This window comes from Leguminivora glycinivorella, chromosome 18 (genome assembly GCF_023078275.1).
Source record: "Leguminivora glycinivorella isolate SPB_JAAS2020 chromosome 18, LegGlyc_1.1, whole genome shotgun sequence".
Classification (NCBI taxonomy): domain Eukaryota; kingdom Metazoa; phylum Arthropoda; class Insecta; order Lepidoptera; family Tortricidae; genus Leguminivora; species Leguminivora glycinivorella.
Genome location: NC_062988.1, coordinates 19904532 through 19931175, shown reverse-complemented (window position 1 = coordinate 19931175; position 26644 = coordinate 19904532). Strand labels below are relative to the sequence as shown.

The 26644-nt window shown below is 40.4% G+C and overlaps 2 protein-coding genes across 2 annotated transcripts in view; one reads left to right on the top strand and one right to left on the bottom strand.

The window, feature by feature from the left end:
• LOC125235810 (kinesin-like protein Klp68D) overlaps positions 1-3272 on the top strand; it is a 66203-nt gene extending 62931 nt beyond the window's left edge. The window contains 1 exon segment of the mRNA XM_048142399.1: positions 3135-3272. Coding sequence (XP_047998356.1) covers positions 3135-3266 — 132 coding nt within the window. The 3' untranslated portion in view covers positions 3267-3272.
• An 8143-nt stretch (positions 3273-11415) lies between these two features.
• On the bottom strand, positions 11416-23248 carry LOC125235899 (eukaryotic translation initiation factor 2D). Its single transcript, XM_048142530.1, has 14 exons — positions 23074-23248; positions 22740-22998; positions 19936-20108; positions 19327-19477; positions 17759-17816; positions 17672-17722; positions 15887-16019; positions 15431-15527; positions 14979-15190; positions 14749-14887; positions 13972-14124; positions 12748-12891; positions 11792-11956; positions 11416-11455 (listed from the first exon to the last, which is right to left on the bottom strand). The coding sequence occupies exons 1-13, from the start codon at positions 23127-23129 to the stop codon at positions 11858-11860; spliced, it is 1725 nt and encodes a 574-aa protein (XP_047998487.1). The 5' UTR covers positions 23130-23248; the 3' UTR covers positions 11416-11455; positions 11792-11857.
• Between the last annotated feature and the right edge of the window lie 3396 nt (positions 23249-26644).

Sequence of the window (26644 nt, the reverse complement as noted above, 5' to 3'; positions counted from 1 at the left end):
GGGTGTGTGTGTGGATTGAGTGAGCACCTTCCGAAAATTAAAAAAAATATGCTGATCATTTAGTAAAAGTTCTAAAACAATTGTAAAACGAATCTCTGAATTTGTAAAAAGATAAATCAAAAGATACAGCCATTAACATGTGCTCACTCAGTTCTCACAAACTACCAACGAAAACAGTGAATATATTCATTTAACATATAATATTTATATACTAACATTTAGTAAAAAATAGGCCAACCTACCTCTATAAATATTAGATCACCTAGTGACGTATTAAATTTTTTACAAATAGTTTCTTATGCTCACTCAATCCTCACACTTTTGAAAAGACGAATTTTGATGAAAAACATAAGATTTAGACCGCTATTATATGTGTATAGTTTAGTAAAAGTGAAATGGGAATTTGTAAAATACAAAACGAACCACTAACGTGTCAGGTTTTTTTATAATAAATTTTTGTAAGTGCTCACTCAGTCCACACGTTTTGAGAAAGTTAAAAATGTAAATATCTTAAGATTTGTAGCACCTAAGACACTCGAAAGTACTTCAACATTTAGTAAACATTTTTACTAAATATCCACCATCTAATATTTTATATTCGTTGTCTAGTTTTAAAGATATTCAGACATAACTTTTCTCATACAAATGTATCAAGTAGGGTGACCACACTATGTCGGCTCCTGATTTTCCCCACCTTCCCATTGTCATATTGAGATTGGGGAGTTTCGTTCAATTTTGATAATAGTTTATATTAAACTAATACCATATTAATTCTCCATCTGCAAACTGTTTTTAGGTTAATGTTCTTGGCCTATGTGTATTGTGTAATTTTTATCGACTTCAGGATAATAACCATATCGACATTCATGCATTAAAAAGGACATGAATGATAATTGGTAAGAAACAAAGAATATAATACTTCACTAGTAAGAAACCAGAACCTGGTAATCTAATCGTGCTAACAGATGAGCGTACCGGATTTGTAAGTGGGAGCGAGAAAATAATAACTATTTCTCGCTCCCATTTACAAGCTAGCAAGCATCCATATGGATGACCTTGGTGCGGTACGGTCATGTGTTAGCAGCTTTACAGCGTGCGTAGCCGAATGGCATTACTCCGACGCCAAACGAAAACGAAACGCCGTGCCAGTTAGTCTGGCTCTGTCGCGCCAATACGCACGAGCGATATAGATAGATATCTACTAGCGTTACGTTTCGTGAGCGTTTCGTAATTAGTGCCATTCGGCTACGCACCCTGATCTGTCGGGTCAAACTCAGAAATAGTTATTATTTTCTCGCTCCCACTTACAAATCCGGTACGCTCATCTGTTAGCACGATTAGATTACCAGGTTCTGGTTTCTTACTAGTGAAGTATTATATTCTTTGTTTCTTACCAATTATTATTCATGTCCTTTTTAATGCATGAATGTCGATATGGTTATTATCCTGACGTCGATAAAAATTACACAATACACATCATCACTAGGCCAAGAACATAACCTAAAAACAGTTTGCAGATGGAGAATTAATATGGTATTAGTTTAATATAAACTATTACCAAAATTGAACGAAACTCCCAATCTCAATATGACAATGGGAAGGTGGGGAAAATCAGAAGCCGACATAGTGTGGTCACCCTACTTGATACATTTGTATGAGAAAAGTTATGTCTGAATATCTTTAAAACCAGACAACGAATATAAAATATTAGATGGTGGATATTTAGTAAAAATTTTTACTAAATGTTGAAGTACTTTCGAGTGTCTTAGGTGCTACAAATCGTAAGAAATTTACATTTTTAACTTTCTCAAAACGTGTGGACTGAGTGAGCACTTACAAAAATTTATTATAAAAAAACCTGACACGTTAGTGGTTCGTTTTGTATTTTACAAATTCCCATTTCACTTTTACTAAACTATACACATATAATAGCGGTCTAAATCTTATGTTTTTCATCAAAATTCGGCTTTTCAAAAGTGTGAGGATTGAGTGAGCATAAGAAACTATTTGTAAAAAATTTAATACGTCACTAGGTGATCTAATATTTATAGAGGTAGGTTGGCCTATCTTTTACTAAATGTTAGTATATAAATATTATATGTTAAATGAATATATTCACTGTTTTCGTTGGTAGTTTGTGAGAACTGAGTGAGCACATGTTAATGGCTGTATCTTTTGATTTATCTTTTTACAAATTCAGAGATTCGTTTTACAATTGTTTTAGAACTTTTACTAAATGATCAACATATTTTTTTTAATTTTCGGAAGGTGCTCACTCAATCCACACACACACCTAAAGGGTAATACTAGTAATATATAAATAACTTATTTTGAACATGTTGATCCAAACTAATATTTTTGATAAAAATATATGTAATAGAATATAAAAAGGCGATTATTATATAAAAATATAGTAGGTGTCGCTAACTCGTATGTGGTAAAAAAAAAATATTTAAAATATAAATTTAAAAAAAAATGTACTTAACAAAAAGTCAGGAAGGTAATTTTTTTTTTATTGATGTATCCTTAATATATCTATAAAATATCCAAAGAACAACTAAATCGGATACGCGGTTTTAAAGAAAAAAATAAAAAACAAAATTTCTTTTTTTTAATTTTTTTCGTAAACGGAAACAGTTTGAGGCATAATATCCAGTAGTAGTACATGTAGTAACAATACGAATAATGCTGCATATCAATATTTCATATTTAGCCAGGGGCGATTTTACCATGGCAGTCCGGCCAGGCCTTTTGTTTGAGAAATGAAATTTGACAAAAGAATCTTTGGTGAATTAAATTAATCCCATAGAAATGAAAATGCAAATGCCTAAATAAGTTTTGTCTAAATAAAATTTGACTAAGTAAAATTGTGCCAAATGATAATTTGACCAAACAAATTCATTGCGAAACATACCTTTGCCAAACAATAATCTGGGAAAAGAAACTTTTGCGATATGATTATTGGGAAATGAAATTTGACGAAACGTTTTTCGGCGAAACGGCAGGACACCCTAGATAGACTTGTCCTGACATCTTTTATGTAGGGTTTTAAAGATCTATGCACGACCTTGTAACTCACGAATAACAGTACGGGAGTAGAAAAAAACTATATAAATATTTATCATTGTTTCCAGTCGATGGAGAGCTCCATGAAGAAGTCTCCGGAGCTGGAGGCCCCGGCGCCCGTGGTGAGCGTGCGCAAGAGCGCGCGCCCCGTGCGGCCCGGCACCGCGCACCACCGCCTGGGCACGGCCGGCGTGCGGTAGCCCCGCGTGCCGCAGCCGCGCGCGCGCTCCCGCTCTCTCAAGTGACCGAGTCACCGGAAACCTAATGATCCCATCTCTCTGGAAATTTGCCTTTTCGGCATACTTTCCCTGATGAGCGTTTTAGAATAATAAAACCTAGGGAAGCCATTTAAACTTTCACCTTTTGTGATGAGACATGTATTAACAAAAAAAATGGCTCATTGTAGTTAAATTTAAACAGACCCGAACTCTGTAATTATATTTCTAGGCTTTAATATTCTAAAAATCCAGTATTAATGTTGCGGTGCGCGGAGGATGTCCGGCATCCTGCGTGGCGACCGCGACCCTCAGGATAGTGTTAGTTGGAATATTTTTATACAATACTGTGAATGCCAAACGCCTCGCTAGGTCGCGTGGCTCGTTGATCTCTGTGCGCGTTACGCCTTTACCGTGATTTTATATTATTCCGATCTGGGCGGATACTTATAAGAATGCCTAGCCTAAAAATTCTAATTTACGAGCTCCTAATTTCCATTTGGGCGTAGTCGTTCCGGGTTGTCTTTGTTTTAGAATCATTTTATTTTACGGTTGTTATTTTATGTGAATTTTATTTTACGCTTCACATTCAGTTGGAGCAGGTGATATTAGGTAGTTTGTTACACTTATTTGTATGTATTTAAATTCAATTGTATCGTAAAATTAATGAATTTTTAAGATAATTTGATTGTACCGGGCGCGCCGGCGTCTCGTGGAGATCCCGGTGCGAGTTCAAATGTTTACCAAAGAAGGAAACTGTCCATTCCACGCACTTGTCCCACGACTGTTGATATTACCAGTGATCATGTTCCTTTACTTGTAAAATTCATACATAAGTGGTTCTGTTAAATTATTATTAACCTAGACATGGTTTCTAGTCAATGATCCTTGTATACAGTGTTAATGTAAATAGTTATTAGATATTAAAGTATAGATAGTGGTAGCATAGCTAGTTGCAAATCTCGCACAACGCTGGTGCCTCGCGTCGTGTACCCAGTTCTGTAACTCAACTGCTTTATTTTAGAAAAATGTATTAAATTCTGTCTTAATGCCTTCATTGAAGCTGTTTTTATATCGGTGTATTTAATTTGTGTTTAAATTATGAACAGAAGAATGGAATCATGTGATATGTATTGAAACCGCTAGTCAGCTGTGCCGCGTACACGCTTATACTCACTAATAAAACCATTTAAATTTTACCTTTTCTTTTTTTGTACCATTAGTACTTTACTTATACCCCACCCTCCTGCTAGTTTCTTAAATTAAAAATTGGAAATCGGCTATACTTCGACACATTAATTAGCCCATTACTCATTAGGTATTTTGAAGAACGAGCACTTCATTTTGATCCTAATGTCCCTAATTAAAAATCAAAACAAATCACAAAATCAAAGTTATCAAAGAATAATCACTACGAAATCATATTCAAGCGCATGACAGAATTGTCTGTCAATTGACAATATTGACATTGATAGATGTTTCCCGTGGATGTTTCAGGTAAAGATGTTTGAGTCAACATCTAACCTGACTTAATTTTTAACAGGGAGTGATTGTTTTAGTCGCTGTTGGCTCAAACTTGCCGTTAAATTTAAACGTTGGATTTAAATAATTTCTAAACGATTTGCGCGCCAAAACATTTCTGAACGAAGACTAGGGTTGTACACATATTTTATAAATTTATATATCGATTTAAGATAAAAATTAGATTTTCTTTAATTGCCTTTGTTCCGGAATATTTGATTTTTATTCATATTCTTTGTACCCCTACAATAATATGGATAATGTTATTGTTAGTTGTGCACAAACTTTTTATATCGATATATATATTATGATAGACATGTATAATATATTTTTTTGGGTTTATTGTCCTTGTTGTTCCTGGATATTAGATTTTGATTTATACTTCTTTTATGGATTTCTTTTTAAACAATAAATATATCTATTTGTTCAGTACGTGGTTAATGCAAAACTTACAGAAAGATCAATATAAATATAATAGTTAATTATGTGACTGGTGCATAAAGAGAGGCAGTAAAACACGAGTTTTATGAAACTAGGTGAAAGGTGAGTTTCATAATAAGATAACATGGGCGTTTTATTGCCTTATTATCATAGCTGGGCATTAACTCGTTAATCCGTTAATCGTTAATTAACGAAGTTAACATTTTGGTTAGCGGATTAACTTTTAAGTTAACTTTAAAAAATGTTAACTGATTCGTTAACTTCGGTTAAATTTCTTCGAGTCCGTTAATCGTTAATCCAGATCCGCACGCGCCGAGTAAAACTTGCTCTGACCGCTACTGTAAAAGCCCGGAATACGGCGAAACCTAGAATTTTCACGTAAATTCACAGTCTGCAGACAAATTGGTGCTTGCTTGGTTGTTCGAGACCTGCTAAAGTTTATTAGTCCTACTGCACCCATCACTAACTGCGAAATAGAATGTAAATCATCAGGCATGACACACAAATCGCGCAACCGACGACGTATCAAGCCACGACGTACCAAGTTACCGTGGATCGCAACTTCGATTAGAGGTGTCTCAATCCGAGGAACCTACGCACCATGACTACGACCGCATGATTAAACCGACCCAATAAAACATATAAAACCTAGAATTTACCGAACCAACGTCGATATAAGTCCAAAGAGAACAATATTTATTAACATTTCGCTTTTACCAATTGGCAGCTGGGATTTTTAAGAGATTTTGGCAAACTTCGGGCTTTTACAGTAACATATAAACTTACGACAATACTAAATAGTTGATAAGTGATGCAACTAGCAACAGTAAAATTATTTTTTTATAGCGATTAACGGATTATCGATTAACTTTAACTTTCGTTAAATTTGTTGAAATGTATCGCTTTAACGATTAACGAAGTTAACTTTTATAGTAACGGATTAGCGATTATCGAAGTTAACTATTTGAATTCGAAGTTAACTATCGAAGTTAACGGTGCCCAGCTATGCTTATTATGTATAGTTGCGTTGCATATATTATTGGGTTGGTAAGAAAGTAATGAGCGAATCATAACCAATATTGTAATTTTTATTTAATTTATTATTTTAATCATTTATCAAAAATATAACGGCCTTCGTTATCTACTACTTGTCTCTATCGTTCTGGTAAAGAATGAATAGCATCGGCGAAGAAGTTCTTAGGTTTAGATTCAAAAAACTCAGCTACGTACTGTCGTAGATGGGCTTGATCATCGAACTTTTTTTCATTCAAGGCATTGCTTAGCGATCTGAACAATGCGTAATCCGTAGGTGCCAAGTCTGGAGAGTACGGTGGATGAGGTATCACTTTCCAACCTAGCTCCAAAAGCTTTAGCCGAGTCACTTTTGCAATGTGTGGGCGAGCATTGTCGTGTAAGAAAAAAACTTTAGCATGCTGTGGACGATTCTGACAGATTTTTTGGTTTAAATTTTCAAGCTGATTACAGTATACTGATGCGGTAACAGTCATTCCACTTGGTGGGAGTTCCCAGTGAATAATACCATGAATATCCCACCAAACGGACAGCATAACTTTTTTCGGGTGAGGCTCTGTTTTTGGTGCCTCTATTCCTTTTTCGTTTGGAGCTAGCCACTGACGTTTGCGTGTGTGATTTATATATAAGACCCATTTTTCATCTCCAGTGATAGGATGGTCCAACCAGTTGAATGTGCGGCGAAAAGACAGAAGTTGTATGCAGATATCGGCACGGCGGTTTAGTTGATCTCTATCAAGTTCGTGCGGTATCCAAACACTGTATTTGTAGTTTTTTCCCAACTCGTGTAAATGTGTTTCTATGGTGACATGAGAGCAGCCTAACTCGGTAGCAAGAGTACGACTCGTTAGCCTCGGATCTCCTTCAATTAAGGTTTTTAATTTGGCTACATCAATCTTCACCGGTCGACCAGACTTAGGTTGATCTGATAATGAAAAGTCGCCACTACGAAACCGCTGGAACCATCGTTTCGTCGTGGCCTCAGACACAACTTCAGGAGCAACACGCTGACATATATTACGCACTGCTTCGGCGGCTGAATGGCCAGACTGAAATTCATATAGTAAGCAATGCCTTACATGCACTTTTAATTCGTCCATTTTCTTCCTTATATTAGCTCGGCGACAGCTAGTGAATGACTGACGAGAAACTGTGCGACTCGCCCTTTATATACTTTCGACCTTAGAAGATTCTAGAACTCTCTCAAAAATTTTATGTGGAATTCAATCGATCGCTCATTACTTTCTTACCAACCCAATATTTTATCTAGGTACAGCCATTATTCTACAATATGTACAGATATAGCCTAAATTCAAGTAAGTGGTCATATCAACTAGAGATTCACAGTCAGTAGAGTCCGTTCACTTTTTTTAAAGTACATATATTGATTGATTTGAAAGGGATGGCACGACAATGGTGCCACTTTAATTTCTACTGTTTTTTCAAGGCTGTATACATTACTATTCCCTCATTGAAAATATCGTAGTTTATGAATCACACCATGCGCGGATCCAGGGGAGGGGTCATGACCCCCCCCCCGAGCCTAGGTTGGCCATACAAATAGACCACGTGACCCCTCCCTGGGGCCTGGCCCTTTACCACGTGACCCCCCCCCTGGGCACGAATCTGGATCCGCGCTTGAATCACACACGTTTTTAAGAATACATATATTTATAATTACGATTTAGTTAAATTGAAAATTCAATTTTAATGATTTTTCAAGTGATTGAAATCAGTCAAATCCGTATACGAGTGATTTTTTGTAAGAGTATACTATTGTAACTAACTTCGTTTTAAACATTCTGATGTGCAAGTCAATCTTATTTAGGCGATTCATTAAACATTCTAAACTATCTTTGTCATCATATAAGGTTGTTTTCATATCGATAATTAAGTAAGTACATACACAGTTCATCAACTGTTAATAACATTATTATTTTCATGAGTACTTCTGTCACCTCTGACGAATAAAAAAAAACTGAATAAGTAGCCAACGTGTCGTGTGAACACTCTTGGCCAAGTGCGCCAAAATCCTTTGACGTGTGGATAAAAAATCGACACTATTTGGTTTGCCAGCCAGCCAGCGTTAGCGAAAACTGTCAACATAAGGGCAAGTAGTTCTTTACACGTTGGCTCAAGGGGCGGGCCCAATACTTTTGCCTAATTTGCATTTAAATAATAAAAAAAAAACCGCTACAACATGTGTTACAACATCTCATACAAGTGAGTTGTCCTTTAGTCCCCACATCACAGTATTAACTAATTAAAAAAATACCACATAAAACAGTATCGATAATTTTAGACTTTATCGTGTAGTTCCCACGTCAAGCAACGCACATCACTAAAATTGTAACCGTCGTTGCGATTCAAACGTTCGGTTGCTTTGTTTCGGTTACAAAATGTAATTTTTTAGAATTTTATCAAAAACTGCACAATTATGTCGGGCAAATTGCAGGACTATCAAGTTTTAGACGTTCTGTGCGGCGGCACGTTCTACAAAGTGCGGCACAAGGTCACCAACGACATATTCGCATGGAAGGCTTACGATTGCACCGCGTACTCAAATGAGCAGCTGCGGGACGTCGCACTCGACGCGGATGTGATAAACAAAGCCTGCGGCGGCGCTGCGGCCCTGCTGCGGGTGCACGACACCGTGTTGCACGCGCCGTCGCGCACTCTGTACTTCGTGTTGGAGCACGGCGCTTGGCGCAGCCTCGCCGAGCTCATCGACACCTGCGACTCCGCGGATAAGTGCGCTTCGGAGGCCTTTGTGTGGCATCTGCTTCTGGAGCTGGCTCGCGCATGCCGGGCGCTGCAGAAAGCTAAACTATCCGTCCTACGTGTCTGCCTCTCGCCAGCTACGGTACTCGTCGAAGAGGGCGGTACAGTGCGTTTGCATTGTTGTGAGCCAGCGGCGACTCCCGGGGCGTCTACGGCTCCGGTCTTACGGCAACTCGGCGAGCTGCTGAGTGCTTTGTGCGCAGCTCCCCGCGCCGACAAGCACTCGCAATACAGTGACGATTTACTACACATCATTGGTTTCCTCACGGACGAACGGAACTCAAATCTACATCCAGACGTCATACTCTACCATCCTACGGTACTCGCTAACATCGAAACGTTCTCACGTCCTAAACATTTGAGTGAAATACTTGTCTCGGTTGACTACTCACATTCCACTTCGGTGAACAAGTGTGACTCTGAGAAGGCTGTGGAGATGAGCCGGGCCGTGCAGCCCGCGCCGCGCTCGTCCAGGTCGCAGGAGAGCCCTATTTATTGCAATATTACACCTAAGGAATATTGTAACAAAGAAATTATAGAATGTAACTCGCCTCAAGGCCAGTTGTCCCCTACTATAGCCGCCTTGGCCCTTGAGCTACCAGGATTCGTTCCTCGCAGCCGAAAAGCAATAACTGGAGCCCCAGACACATACTCTGCGGCCCAGCAAGTGACAGAAAACACTCTGAGTCAGCAATGGATGTCTCGCCTCATTGCACTGAGACAAAGGGAACACAGTCTCAATCAGAGAGAAAGAGACCTTATTGCAAAAGAGATTTTAAACAGTCCTGCTACTAAGATCATTCCTCTGAATGATTCTGAAGTGCCTGACATCAGGGAGAGCAATGGGATCACCCTGCCTCCCATGATAACACAAGCCGAGGACAGGCAGTGGGTGTCGCGCCGTCACAGGAGATCTGGCTCGGCGCGACTCAAAAACCGGCGGAAAACGTTCGCATACGAGGACTTGGACAGCTCCCTGTCCGCTGACAATGGAGACGGCAGCATGATCATCACGGCCACCAAGTTCACCAAGGACAACATGCCTCGCAACTTGTTTCCAGAACCAGCTAAAAAAGTGCATTTCACGCCGATCAACCCTTTTGCAGAAAGTGATGAAAGTGTGACCCTGACCTTCTACGAGTTGGAAAATGTGGACAAGGAGGGCTACCAGCTGCCCAGGCAGCAGGAGCAAGTGGTCAAAGACATTTCCAAGTTCAAATACTTGGATCTAGAAAAGATGACTTCTGAGAAAAGGGCTGCTATGCCCTGGAGCCACTCTTCACCTTCCAAGCAGGCCAAGATCTCACAGAACATATTCTCAGACGTCACCAACACTAAAGGAAATTTAAGGAAAACCCCATCAAAGTCGAGCATCACTTCTAAAGGTTCAAATATTTCAAGATTCTCTCTAGCCTCAGGCAGGAGCCAGTGGAGCGTGGACTCCAGCAAGGCCAGTGACGGCAGCGTCGCCGACCGGACGCGGGCCAGCATCCGCCAGTCACTCGCGCAGACTCCCATAGCCCCTGATGCTAAAAAGAAAAGCAGAAAATCTCTACTGCCCTTCAAAACACCATTCAAATTTATCAACTCCACTAAAATTTAGACTAAAATAGGCTCTATTTAGCTAGATTTTAAGATGTTTGCAATATTAGTGCCCAGATTTGAAATGATAAATTTATTTTAATAGTGTGTTAGATTAGTTTTGATATTATTTAAGAATCAGTGATTCCTAAGTTTTTTATTTGGTTGTGGTGTTTTAAAAATGAAGTGTAATACCGAGTATCACTCTGGTAATGTCTTCGTAAGTAAGTTACCTCTCCTAGTGCTAGTAGTAAGGGCCGAAGCTTCTTCTCCAGTTTAAAATTGGATCCAGGTTTGTATTGTTTTATTTTATATTATTTTAATTGTATTATAATTGAGAAACGGACACAACCCACCCGAAACTTAGAATAGTGAGATTATATAAATGAAATATATAATTATTGTACATTATGTTTACTAAATGCAACTATGCAGCTTATTATTATGCGCTTTCTTGCTTTTACAATTGGTGTAAATATCTTTAAATCATCTAGATATAGGGTGCATCTGAGCAAATGAATAATTCCAAATGATACCAGTGATGTATTATATTATATCACATTTGAACTTGTTTTGAATATTTACATAAGTGATAATGAGGATACTCAACAAACATGTTTAGTCTTTATGTCTTCCACTTGTAATTAAATCAACATTCATTCTAAAAGTTTATAAAATCTATTTTTATACCTAGCAATACATACAGATGCCATATTTTAAATCTAAAATTAATTGAATCTTATATTATTGTAAGAAAATAGGATAAGAGATTAATAAATAGATAATTTTAGGAAGTTCATTGTTTTATTGATCATTTCTTAAGGCTGCCACACACCGCAAAGCGGGACGGGAGCGGGACGGGCGCGGGTCGCTAGCGCCGCGGTAGGCGCGCGTGACACGCGCGCTGGCTGCGCGGTGAGGCACACACTGACAATGCCCGAATGTCGGCGCGACGGACCCGCGCGGGTCCCGCGGCGGGAGCGGGACACGACCTGTTGTGATTGGGCGGGTTAGCGCGGGACGGGCGCGGCGCGGAGCGGGGCGTGCGCGGAGCGTCGGTGTGTGGCACCGTATTTGATTCAGTGTTATACAGCGCGGCGCTCGCGCCCCGCGCCCGTCCCGCTCCCGTCCCGCTTTGCGGTGTGTGGCAGCCTTTAGTTTTCTTACACTGTTAGTATCACGATCAGGGGATCAGGTCAGAGTGGTGAGTGGTGCGGAGGTTAGCTGCCTTTCTTCTTCTTGAGTGCCTTGTCGGCTCCTTCTACGAACTTCTTGGGTAGGCCATACTTCTCAATCAGTAGTCTGGCCACATAGTATTGCTGAAAGAAAATTTGAATTCAGGATTGCATAGGATATCATATTCAGGTAAAAGAATTACCTACTCTAAATGTAGTTTTTTTTAATACTACGTCGATGGCAAGCAAGCATACGGTCCGCCTGATGGAAAGCAGTCACCTATGGACGCCTGCAACTCAAGGAGTATCATATGCGCGTTGCCATTGCCAACCCATTAAATAGAAACTTGTGCACTCCTTTTGTACACAGCAAAAAAGAGTGAACAAGTTCTCTAAGGAGGGTTTCAATTCAATTCAAAATATCTTTATTCATGTAGGCCTAGTTACAAGCTCTTATGAATAGTTCAATCCAATTTGGGTTGCCGCTCGAAGGACAATAGATATAGAGAACAAATTAGTTCCGTAGGTCCTTCCATCACCAGCACACCGCACCCTCGTTGAGTGTAAGTGCGTTTTCACATTATCCGATCCGATATCGGATGTCGGACCGATATCCCATACATTACAGGCGCCATCTAGGATTTTTCTATTGAAATCCTTCCGACATCCGATATCGGATCGGATAATGTGAAAACGGCCTAAGGCGGAGGTACTTCCCCAGTTGAGCTCTGCTCTAGATTCGAGCGAGATGAGATGATATCCGCTGTGCTGTGCCCTACCATACAAAGCGGAATATCATTCGCTATGATGCCCTACCTCCTACGCTCTTCTACTTTATGTCACCATTTCAGAAAGGGGCTTTTACTTCCCTGCTAGAGTAAACAAAGTCTCACTTTTCTTTCTTGTTAGGATGGACCTCTATGGATATGATGTACCTGGTCGCCCTGCAGCATCAGCTGGTCGAACTTGGAGCCCGGCGAGCGCGTGACGCCGCACGACGCCGCCACGCCGCGCTGGCAGGCTCGCGCCAGCTCCGGCAGCGTGAACCCGAACGCCTCCAGGTTAGACACCAGCGTCACCTGCAAATGTAAAGGCAATGCTCAATTATACTGTGCTTATGCATCGGCTGTAATGGTTAACGGTTGTTATTGTTAGAATATTAATCAGTGTCGCCATCTAACCGAGTAACCATCACTCAAAGGAGTTGTGCCATCCATGATGTTTCCGAGGTATGACTATCAGCTGCTAAAATGCATGGAGAAATTCGTCATGCACTTTTGCAGCTTATTATTTAAACTTATTTCTCGTGGAGTCTTCAATTGTGGAATTCATTAATTATTATTAACTAATTTCGATTGGTTGATGAGTTGGTTCGTATCGCGCACGCTATTGGTCGCAAAAAATGACTGACACCATTTTAAAGGTTCCGTACCAAAAAGGTGCAAAAGGCACTCTTATTGTGTGACTGCCCGTCTGTCTATCTGTCTTTTAAAGCTCGTACGTTACATTCATACCAAAGACATATATAACTCCGTATAGACAGATAGTCTAAGAAAAAAAGTAGCTCAGTACCATACAGAAAAAGGTACGGTGGCCTAGGTGGCATTACACCTTTGGGGTACGCTCAGCTAGATGGCGCTAATATTAATATTTACATACATACATACAATCACGCCTGTATCCCATGAAGGGGTAGGCAGAGCACATTAAACTACTCATGTTTCAGTGCCACTCTTGGCAAATAAGGGGTTGAAAGAAAACGAAACTGTGACATTGCAGTGACAGGTTGCCAGCCTCTCGCCTACGCCACAATTTAACCCATATCACAGAATATATAATAGTACAAGCCCATATCCCATAATCGCCTTCTACGACACCCAAGGGAAGAAAGGGGGTGGTGAAATTCTTAACCCGTCACCACACGGGCATTAATATTTGACATTTTAAAACATATCATGCTAAGAATATGGGCCAAATTGTCGAAACTGAGGTTCAAAAGTTTTAAGCCTGTGTCAAGAGATAGCAGTCTATGCACTGTGATTACACATTTTACTTCGACAGTAACTCTCTATAATACTAGATCCTCTTTGATTCATACTAAGTACTTACTATATCTTGATGTACGGAGTTAGACATTACGGCAAACAAGATGTAGATACCTTTTTGTTCCCGCTGCGGTTGACGACCTGCATCTTGATGGGGTCCAGCTTGGCTTTAGTGAGTGTTGACGTCCCGTCCGCGAACCGCATCTCCGTGCAGGCCGTGAGCCTCGCCTGCACGCCCGCCATCAGCGCGTCCCACTTCACCGTCTCCTGGTAATAACACACTTTAATAACTTCCATGGTAATGAGAAGTTCCTTTCCTGGGATAGATTGAGACCGAATGTTTATAGCTAATTTTTTTTAGCACTCTTTAGCGCTGTGGTACTCCAGATCCATTTAGGTAATCAATGTAAAAAGCAAAAGTGTCCCCAAATTCAAATTAATTAATAATGTACAACAATCGTCTACGCGATAAGACTGTCTGTAGACAACACACACTCAATTTGTAGGCCAAAAGGATTCAAAAATAAAAATGCGGCACCGCGATCTGATACATTCGGTATAGTCTCTTCTGTTCTGAGACAGTTTGAGAGAAGACGAGCTCAAGGACGTCGAACTCAAAGATGTCCTTCTGTTCTGCGAAAAACGAGAAGATTTGAGGAGAGAAGTGTGAGAAAGCAGCCGGGTAGTAACCTGCAGCTCTAACTTTAGGACGTATCATGTGATCGACAGCCCGCCTGTTTCTGGCCAGGCGTCCCAACACAAAAAGCAAAGATGTTCCTCTGACCGGTAGGGTGAGGTATGTGACCAAACACAAGAGTTCTTGCCCTAACTGGTCTTCGTCGTACTTTTCCTCCGATATTTTTGAGTAGATTGATCAAAATCCAAACGCACCTGTTCGTGCGCCTGCAGCGCCCTGGCGAGCGCGGCGTCCAGCAGCACGGCGCCGCCCCGGCCGGCGGGCAGCCCGCGCGCCGTCACGTACTCCGTCAGCAGCGCGCGGAGCTCCGCCGAGGACAGCAGCGAGCCCTTTCTGTAACACGTTCAGAAAAACTTGAGATTTGTTAGCGTGATGTAGAAATCACCGCCATCTAGTATGATATTTATTAAACATTTGAACTAACTTGAGCGCCAGCAGGTCAGAGACGGCGGCAGTGACGGAGAACATCTCCCTGACCTGCGGCGGCGTGTACTCCACGCCATCATCATCATCGGCGTCGGCCGGCGGGGGCGGGGGCGGGGGCGGGGCGTGGCTGCGCGCGCGCGGGTGCAGCGGGTTGAGCGCCGTCACGGCGTCCACGCCCTTCTCCATCTCGCGCACTTGCAGGTAGCCCTCCTGAAATATCATAACATTATTAAAGAACACTATCATAAAATCATAAATCATTTACTTATTTGCGTGAATAGGGTCAGATTACAGGTGTTACATAATACAAAATGTTCTCCTTATTCAACCGTCCACAAACAGCATGCATATCGATTTAATAATACTTACTCAAAATGTGAAAAATACAAAAAAAAAGTAAATTTCAATATTTTTCAAGCAAAGCATTTAAAGCGATCAAACTGAAATTACCTTTTGCATGGCTTCTAAGAACTTCCCCACTTTCTTGTAGGAAGACTTTTTGACGTCCATCGTTCGATCGGGGGGACACAGCGGCAGTAAATAATTCCTGAAATATGTATCATCAATTCCTCAATATGTTCGATCATAAAATGTTAAAATATATTCTATACAAAAGTTTGTAATTTTCATTGGTTCAAAATTGTACTCGTAAGTCGTAACTATGATTCGCAAAAGTTATAGTATACCATTCAAGGATTGATAGTGGACGATATAATATATTTGCTAGTTAGTCACTTTTTAGTGAAAAAAAAACATCGTTAGAAAACTTTGAATGTAACTAGAAAGTTTAATGTCAAATAGTAAGGTAGTCAATTTTGTTATTTAAAGTTAGTGTTTCTTTATACCAATTTTTGGAATTAGTTGTAAAGCAGATTTTTTATTTAAAAAAAAATATAGATGGGTTACCTATACAGTAAACTAGAGAGTAGTGGCAATTGTACAGTTTTCGCGTGCAGCTTGAGGAAGCCGAGCAGGGCCCACTCCAGCAACCCGTCCATGTCTGTGGGTATCCCGTCGTCTTGCTCCTCCACGGGTTCGGCTGTCGGCATTACATATGAAAGTATTGTGTTTAGGTGGCAGCAGACTTGTTTGACTGCTTGTGTGAATATTGATAGTTAATACTAGAGGAAGCAAATATTGTAGAATTGTTACGTTTGTATTCACATTAAACGAGATAGAATACACCCACGGGAAGAAAGGGGATGGTGAAATTCTTAACCCGTCGACTGTGGGGTATGGGTTGGCGAGGGTAGGCGAGAGGCTGGTAACCTCACACTGCAATGTTATAATGTGGGGTATGGGTCGGCGAGGGTAGGCGAGAGGCTGGTAACCTCACACTGCAATGTTATAATGTGGGGTATGGGTCGGCGAGGGTAGGCGAGAGGCTGGTAACCTCACACTGCAATGTTATAATGTGGGGTATGGGTTGGCGAGGGTAGGCGAGAGGCTGGTAACCTGACACTGCAATGTTATAATGTGGGGTACGGGTTGGCGAGGGTAGGCGAGAGGCTGGTAACCTCACACTGCAATGTTATCATTTTTTAACCCTTTGTCAAGAGTGGCACTGAAATTTGAGTAGTTTCATGTGCTCCGTCTCCGTCTACCCCTTTATGGGATATAAGCGTGGTTGTATTTATGTACTAGATAGAATACTAAGGGTTAGTATGACTTATTTTGTAAAGTGTATATAAAAAGTAAAAGTACAAGTATGTAAAGTGTGTGTGTTTTAATTGGTCCGAAGTAAACAATTTTCAGGTCAGGTCGTATTTAAAGTGGAGAAACTAACCATTGTAGACGTTAAATTTTCGCGAGACATATTTATAGTATTTTATGCAACTGGTGGTTAAAAGAGGTCAAAAAAGGTGAGTGGCGTGGGTAACAATTTGAGGCGAAGCCGAAAATTGTTAATAAAGACGCCACGAGCATTTTTTGACTCAGTTAAACACCGTTGCATACAATACTTTTTCTACGACCAAGCACTTATTTTGAAAGAAAATTATAAATTCAACAAATACCTACTTTCAGTCATCTTAGTTATCTAGGTGGACCGCCTACCATTTTGAATATGCAGTTTGAGTGCAAACATGAAAATAAAACTGTCTATGGTATGGTTCTTTGAAGCCTGGCCACTAAGACGAATCGAGCCGAGTTGAATCGAGTTCTATACATTTGAATGCGATTCGACGCGTCGCCAATGAACGCAGCAGAAAACGAAGGAGTCTCGACTCTGCGAATTGGTTTGTTAAGTTGGTAGCAATGTATTTACTGAACTGTAAAACAGCTATATCGTGCGACTGCTACTAAATGTTTTCAGGGTATAGACTAGATAGACTTGTCCTGACATCTTTTATGTAGGGTTTTAAAGTTCTATGCACGACCTTGTAACTCACGAATAACAGTACGGGAGTAGAAAAATTATTTAATGAGTCTACGCTTGCACTCACGTTATCGGAGTTTAGCCGTCGCGAGAACTTCTATATGCTTGAAGACGGGCCTCCACAATTGGCCCGAAACATGTCACAGCAATAACGATATAATAACGTGAGTACAACCGTAGATTCATTAATGGCCACTCGCACTAACGAGAAAGAAGAATTAACCCTCCATTTTATATGGAATTTGACAGATGCCAGCCCACTAACCCTGAGTTAAGTGGTTGGTGCAAGTGGGCCTAAATAAACTGACCATTACCATTTTCCTGCGGGTCCATGTCTGCCTCCTGGGCCGCGGGGGCTGCGGGGGTGGCGGGGGTCGCGGGGGCTGCGGGGGCTGCGGGGGCGGACGAGAGCGCGCGCCCCCGCCCCAGCGCGGGCCACTCCTCCTGCTTGACGTGCAGCTGCACACAGAATACCGAGATCGATATCTTCACTACACATTATTATACCGAAGCGAGCCTTATAAACCTAGCTTCTAATGATATCATACCCAAATAAATAACTACGCATATATAAAAACTGTTTGTGAAATTTTTCTGTAGTGTCTCGATGACTTGAGGACGCGGCGGGAGGCACTTTTCACTAAAAATTAATTGTGGACTCGCAAATTAACGTGTCGTCTACCTGATAAATAATCCATACGCACCACTGTGTGACACTACAACGTATCTGCAGTGACGTGACAGGACTAAGGGTGGTGCCAGGGCCCAGGGCTAGTGCGGGTTCTATTCTACATCTCTTGACCCGGCCAAACGTAGACTCCCAACTTTACATGTTGTCTACCCATTAAAAGATGCATCACCATACACTTCATTGCTCCATACATCACCATGTAACATACATATATACATAGCTGCGCATTAACTCGTTAATCCGTTAATCGTTAATTAACGAAGTTAATATTTCGATTAACGGATTAACTTTTAAGTTAGCCTTAAAAAATGTTAACGGATTCGTTAACTTCCGTTAAATTTCACCAAGTCCGTTAATCGTTAATCCAGCAGCTCAAGCGGCTCGCTGCGCCGTGAAAACCACTTTCTTACTGCTACTGTAAAAGCCCGTAGTACGGCAAAACCTAGGTGTTATCGGTAAAAGCAGATCCGTCGGTTATAAACAGTCTAAAGACCAATTGGCGGCTTTGGATCACTTATTCGAGATCTTCTAAATCTTATGAGGCGTGCTAGATCGATCACTAACCTGGGAATAGAGTGCAATCATCTACCTCTACCAAGTTATCGTGGCCCGCAGCATGGAGTTGTCATCTCAATCTGAAGAACCGACGCACCACGTTCGCGACCGCATGAATGACCCAATAATTACCAATCCGAAGTTAAACCTAGGATTTAGTCAACCAACGGCGGTAGAAGCCCGAAGAGACCGTAATTGTTACATTTCGGTTTTTTACCGATTGGCGTCACAGGCTTTAATGGTTTTTGGTGGATACTTAGTAAATAGAAATACATAATACCTACAGTGGAGTCCTATTTTTATGACGTGTTAACGGATTATCGATTAACTTTAACTTCCGTTAAATCTACCGAAATGTATCGCTTTAACGATTAACGAAGTTAACTTTTTAAGTAACGGATTAACGATTATCGAAGTTAACTATTTCATTAACGATGCCCAGCTATGCATATATAGTTGGTCGGCTAGTCTGTCACCGACTGCTTGAAGTGGTGCAAGAGCTAGGACGGGGTCTACCCTGGTTCTCTCCAGCCGCCCGAACTTGGGCTCACGGCTTAACGTGTCGCCCACCCAGTGGACCATCTCCATACATCACTATAGATAGATAGATACATTTATTGGTACTAATCATACACCGTCAAACACTGTTACAATTATGTAAAAAATACAATCTTTCAAATAAAATTCCAATAAAATGATGTCTAATTTGTATAAGTAACATACCTGTTGTAGCTGGTCAGCTAGTCTGTCACCGGCGGCTTGAGGAGGCGCGGGGGCTAGCGCGGGGTCTATCCGGGGTCTCTCGAGCCGACCGAACTTGGGCTCGCGGCTTAACGTGTCGCCCACCCAGTGGACCATCTCCATGCATACACCTCTAGAACACAAAAAACTAGCTGTTGAAATTCTTATGCAAAGGTTTAACAATAAAAATAAAACTACTTTTTAGAAAATAATGTTTTGAAACACCACAAAGAAAATATTAAAGAGATTATTATATTACTGTTAACATTTTTACAGTTCAAAAAACCTCTTAGATATATAGGTCTTATACCATTATGATGTTAAGCAACAACAATGAGCTCTACCAGAAGGACAAAATGCTACTATTGTCTAAGTAGCTAAAGTTGTAGCCTTCCAAGCTTAGTAGTTAAAAATGTTAAAATGATGAAGTTGTTCATCAAGAAAAAATATAAAGAATTTAAGAGTTAGTTTTATTTTCAGTTTCAGCAACACAAGTAATTTAAATAAAAAAATAAAAGTAAAAAAAAATATGAGAAATTAAACAGCAAACTCTATCAAGATTAAAGAATAACAGTAATATATTATTCTCACCCAACTTTCATCAGCATCTCCCCCGACGCCAGTGCCGCCCGACCGACAGCGCCAGCGGCAGCATTGTCCGTCGTCCGTACGGCTATGGCAGCCCCACGAGCAAAGACTGGGAAGCCCGTGCCGCCAGTCGGTATCACCACTCCTGGCAGGTATAAGGGTGCACCTCCTTGAATCTGAAATGCATGTAGCTTGCCTTTTAATCATCCTCCCATAGTTTACCCGGCAGCCTGAAGTATGGGGACAGAATAGTTAATTCAGGTTTTGATATTTGTAATGCTTTTTCAGAGTACTTTTTTACCACATTCACAACCTCGAGCCCTCCTAATATTGACCGTTTACCCTCGTGTAGTAACGAGTCCACGGCTAGTTTAAATAGAATCGAAATTAATCCGGACGTTGTCACTAACTTATTACTAAAACTAGATCCTTCCAAGTCCCCAGGGCCTGATGAGTTACCTGCTCAGTTTCTAATTAACTGTGCTGAGAGTTTGGCAAGCCCAATTGTTTTACTTTTTCGGCGATCGTTCGCTGAAAGTTTAATTCCCTCCATATGGAAGTCAGCTTTTATCACCCCTGTTCATAAAAAGGGACCTAAAACTGAAATAACTAATTATAGACCGATATCGAAACTATGTATACTTTCAAAAATATTAGAAAAAATTGTGTTCAAACAAGTTTATGACACTTTTAAGTGTTCTTTTAGTGATTTTCAGCATGGGTTTTTGCAACGTAGGTCAACTGTATCAAATCTTGTTCTACTAAATGATTACGTCACCGAAGCTATGGACAGTGGCCTTCAGGTCGACGTTATTTATACTGACTATAGCAAGTGTTTTGACAGGATAGACCATGGCTTATTGCTATGCAAGTTATATGACATGGGAATACATGGGGATTTGCTAAGGTGGTTCTCCTCTTATATCAATAATAGGTCTCAAGCTGTCGTGGTTAATAACTATATATCTGGATGGGTGACAGTCCCAAGTGGCGTCCCTCAAGGGTCTTTGCTCGGTCCACTTTTATTCAACATTTTTGTTAACGATATAGGCAAGTGTTTTTTGCATTCGAAACTTCTTTGCTTCGCGGATGACATGAAAATCATTAATAAGGTAAAATCCAATCATGACTTCATGTCTTTGCAGTCCGATCTAGAACGCCTGGATGAGTACTGCGAAGTTAATAAGCTAGAGCTAAATCCTTCCAAGTGTTTTTCTATTACATTTTCCCGTCAACGTAACCTGACTTCTACATCATATACACTTAAAGGCCACCCGCTTGAGCGAGTAACCTACATGAAGGACTTGGGGGTTATTCATGACTCCAAACTTTTATTCGATAGGCACATTGATAGCATTATTAGTGGGGCACTTAAATCTCTAGGTTTTATAATGCGTAATTCCATATACTTCACTCAAGCTAAAACCCTTAAAGTCCTTTATTGTTCATACGTGAGGAGTAAATTAGAATACGCATCACAGGTTTGGAACCCTTGCTATAACACTTATGTGGACCGGATTGAGCGCGTGCAACAAAAATTTATAAAATTTTTATGCTACAAACTAAAGCATTACTATAGTTCGTCCAGTTATTTAAGTATTTGTAAGAAGCACCACCTATTACCACTGAGAAAAAGACGTGACATATCTGATATTTCCTTTCTCTTGAATATTACCAGTGGTGCAGCTGATTGTTCCGAGTTACTTGGTAAGCTTGCTTTTAATACCCCCTTTCGTTCTAAGAGGTACTATCCCCCTTTATCTGTCAAGACTGCATCATCCAGGTATAGACAGAATAGCTTCCTAGTTCGAGCGAGTCGTCGGCTGAATGAGTTGTCGAAGGACATTGACATTGATATTTTTAATTGTAAAGTTTCGAATGTGAGGCAATTATTGGTTAAGCGGTGTTCTTTGTGAGTGATTATTATTATAATTATTTCTTTTCCTTTTTAATTGAATACTTATGTTGACTGTTATTGCATTCATCTTACTTAACTTTCTGTTTTGTTTTCTCTTTCTTTATATTCCACTTTTGTGAGCATGTGTGTGCGTTGGTATAAGTGCTAGCATTAGTTTAATTAATATTACTTTGTATCTATCTGTGAGATCCTGTAATTGGCTTTCTGAATCATATCTTGTTGTATACTGCTAGTTTTATAGCTGTTGGTTCTCCATAACATAAATAAATAAATAAATAAATAAATAATCAATGCATTTACTGTAGATGACTCTTTTTATTACCTTTTTATTTTTGATTACAGTCTGTGTTTCTCTGTGTTATTTTATTTCTAAATGTGATAATATTTGTTCAGGGTATATTTTTTAATGCAAGAAACTAAACATCTGATAAGATACCTATTTACATGATACTAAAAAAGAATGCAATTACAATGAAAAAGCTCTAATATAGAATTTAAGTCCCTCTGAAATTGGAGGAGCATATACCAATAAGAGACTGGCAGTCTGGCAATAAGAAACTTGGCGCGACACATCTCCACTTTTTTTAATTGAACAGTCCAAGGGATAGGAATATATTGCTAGTATCAAGAAATTAGGAGCTAATATACTACTTGACAATTGTATGGTTAGTACAAGACAGTGTGCAGATTATATTACCATTTGATAAAGCATTGTGCATTATAAAATAACACTGCACAGGAATGTTTAGTTACCTTAGCGAGCACTGGCTCGTGCACGGTGAGCGCGGGCAGCAGGCCGGGCGCGCGCCACAGCGCCGCCGCGGTGGGCAGCAGCGCGCCGCGCACGTGCAGCAGCAGCGCCGCCCCGCTCACAGGAATGTTTAGTTACCTTAGCAAGCACTGGCTCGTGCACGGTGAGCGCGGGCAGCAGGCCGCGCGCGCGCCACAGCGCCGCCGCGGTGGGCAGCAGCGCGCCGCGCACGTCCAGCAGCAGCGCCGCCCCGCTCACCACGTACACGTCCGCCACCTCCCCGCTGTGCGCCGTCACCTTCACGCAGCTGCAGCTGCTCTTCATGGGCACCAGCTCCTTCGCCACCTCCTCTGTAGCTGCAGGGAACTCATCTACTATCCTCTGCACTAGGTGCTTCCTGAAAAACACAGGTTATCACATGAAAACGTCCAAAAACTTGTCGAAAACTTTACGCGCGAATTGGACAACTTACTTCTCCGAATTCTTGAGGCTGTTGTTGGATTTGACCTTGAAGGGTTTGGCAAACATTGTGTTTTGTTACTTATTTATATACAGCACGTTAATAATGGTTAGTTTTGGATTTTTATGGTGCCATGCTAATTAGAAATGGATTTTCAATGTTTTGTTTCAGGACAGGTGACGGCTCAATGACGTTGACACTGACAGTGACAGCTATCACGGCCAATGCAGCCAACACAGAAAAAATAAAGATATTTGAGTTGACCCTTTACCCGCTTTTGAAAAAAGATTCACTACATCATGCAAGACTGAGAACGACTTTGCCCGTAGAAGAGAGCGGCAAATTCATCCCAAATCCAAATACCCCAGAATTATCCCAGAATAATGCATTTTTTGAATTATCCCAGAATAATGCATTTTTTGCATTTTAGTCTTGACATTTCTGTAATCCTACTATTGGCCCCTGTACACAATAATCATAAATACCACTGCTGCATGCTGCCTCTTTATCTCTCTATAGGAAGAGTGATAGAGAGGCAGACAAGAGGTTGTCTTTTTTCACGCCATTTGAAAATGAGTCTTGACATTTCTGTCATCCTACTTCTATGAAAAAATTCTAATACGTCCGTTTACTATTTAAAAATATTGATTGTTTGCTCGGTTTGCTTTATACATACATTAAAAAAGAACTTCTCTGCCAAATAGAAAGGCACTAGGCATTCTAGCCTTAACCAGCATGAGACTGCCGAGAAAAGCTTTTACTGGTCCTGAAAATACACCGTTCCTAAAAGCAAAGACTAAAAGTAAGACTTCCAATATTTCGATGAAGAAGAGAAGATTGATTAAATGCTGACCATGAAAGGTACCAGTTGATTTCATGTTACTTATCATTAATTATCATCATGTTATCGTTTCATGTTATCTTTAATTAAATTCTTGTAAGTAGAGTTTGACCAGATCGGTTTAGTTTCCAGGACAAGTAAGTAATTATATCAGGTATAGAGCTAAAACACCGATAAAGGCATGTAATCATTGTTACTGCCAATTTTGCGCAAATTCAGCGTGGTTAGATTCTAGACATCGTATTGAAAGAGCTGAATCTTGGCTTAATAAGTACTCCCAAGATATAGGGCAGTCAACAGCGCTGTAGCCTGCGGTAATGGGGCGTATTATGCCATTTGACCTATACCTTCCGTGCGGGCGGGTTATCAGGCCCATGCATGTCAAGTAGTGATGTGCAGTAATAGGGGCACGCGTGGCAGGCGGTGCAAGGCGCGGTGCCACTGAGTATCACGTGGCCTATATTTAGATCTCGGGGTAGGCTGCGTACCTAGTTCAGACCCTTAGAAGGTCACGAGATTTCGAGCTACTGAAATGGCGCTTTCTGTTCTTCCGGCAACCGCTAATATGCAAGCAGCTCATAGCCGAATGGCTAAAAGCGAATCAAAAAGGCGTTAGATATCTTGCGTTTCGTGAGCGTTTCGTCGAGCAGCTCAGGTGTCCGAGGTCCCTGTAAATCCACCTGGCAGAATTTTATAACACAAAACACTCGAGAAAATTATGTTGCTACCCTGCGCCGCTGACGGTTAAATTACAAATTCAGGTTTTAAGAGAATTCTAAATCTGACCTCACCATCATCAGGAAATCAACACCACTTGTTATGCAAAGCACTATTAACCTACCTAGTTATTTTGGCTGTAGAACTTATATAAAGCGGACCACTGCACGGTTTTAATGTGTTTATGTGTCATTTGTCGAAATTTATTTATTTATTTTATTATTCAAATAAAAGTTACACAACATAACAGTAAAAACTAAGGCACTGTGAAACTAAAAAAAAAAAACAATATATATCACATATTAAAAAATACAAAACAGAGAGAAAAACATAACAATATTCTATTTATGTAGGCGACGACATAACAGCGTGGCTCCGTTGCGTCCTCTGACTCGGCGTAGGGTTCGGCAGGTTGATACTAATATAGGTAAGTACTTTATTAAGTACTTATGGTATCGACCATGTACGTAGCTACTTCCAAGGCATTGATACTGAAAGTAAAAACCAAAGACGAGACGTCGCGTGATTCGTTGTCGTGATCACAAGCCTTCAGTAAATCGATTTACTCGAAGAAAGTTATTACTTCAATTTAATTATTTCAATTTAAGAAGGTACCTGAGTAACCCTCCAGTACGTTAGTAATAGTTGAGTAAACTATGTAATTTTTGCGTTTGATTCGTATGAACGTTCGACCATACTCCCAGAAACCCTTATCAAGCGATATTAGAGTGCCTCCTGAAATACAAGTAACACAATCTACCCCATGAATACATTCAGACTTCAGTCTCCTGAGAGCCCACAGCGAGCGTGAACAATTTCCGTGCTACTAAATGATGCAAAGTTGCAGACCAACTTTATATTAGGTAGTACCTGACAGCCAGAGACAAAACAGCCTCTATTTCAGCCGTTACGAACTTCGCAACACGAAGTTGTACCATGTTTCAAGCTCCTCTATTATACAAACTAGATACTAATAGCAAGGACGATTATAAAGGACCAGCAGAGTCCATACTAAATACCGTACCCCGTTGGCAGCCGTAAATCTATGTCACTAGATGTCACTAAGAGTGTCATTTGAATAAAAATGTCGTTTTTTTTTTAAATACGCACGCGGTAGTTCAACGGCATTACAAGTGATACAGTGAAAAGTATATAGATGACGCTAGGGGCCCGTGTCATGTTTCAGTCCCTGTTTACAACGCAAACCATCGTTCTTATTTTGAATTATGACAATCATGCAAATGAGTACCATACTGTCAAATTTTCTATCTCTTTCATTTTGAGCGTGACGTCAATGATTAGTAATATTACTTTCAATATATTTAAAATTTAGATTTTAATGAGGCCATTTCGAACGGTGTTTATGATAGATATCATGTTGACAATCAATCTCCTGACCGTCTCGCTCATACCAATCCTATCCTATATTTGAACGAGTGCGACCGAAACAGTTGAGCATTATTGAAGATTTTTGAATGTCTAAAATCTTATTGGTACTTAGTTGTCGAAAACCCGCTTTTTCCATAAAGTGTTGGCGCGACGTCAAGTGGGTGATAGGCGTACGAGCAAGTACGCGTTGGATGGTCGACTACTATGCGCAGCGGTTTTTACGCGTACTTACGGTGACACACAATCGAAAAAGGTGGTCGAGCCATAAGTACGCATACCTGCTCGTATCGTACGTTTATCACCTACTTCAGACTGCGTTTCGATCGGCGTTTAGCGTCAATGATTATCAGCTCGGCTTCATGGCTTTACGAACCTTAGCTCGGACCATCGAATATGAAACTTATAAACTTCTTTATACACAAGGGTATAAAGATAAGATAAGATAAAGATAAAATATCGTTTATTCAAGTAGGATTTTACAACCTCTTTCGAATCGTCAAAATTACATTAAAATAAATTAAAAAATAAATAACAAATTTACAGAAACAATATAACTTAACAACAAATAACCTATGAAATTTGCTTCTAACATATTATAAATGTTATCATTCATTATTCATTCATTAAGTTTTAGTT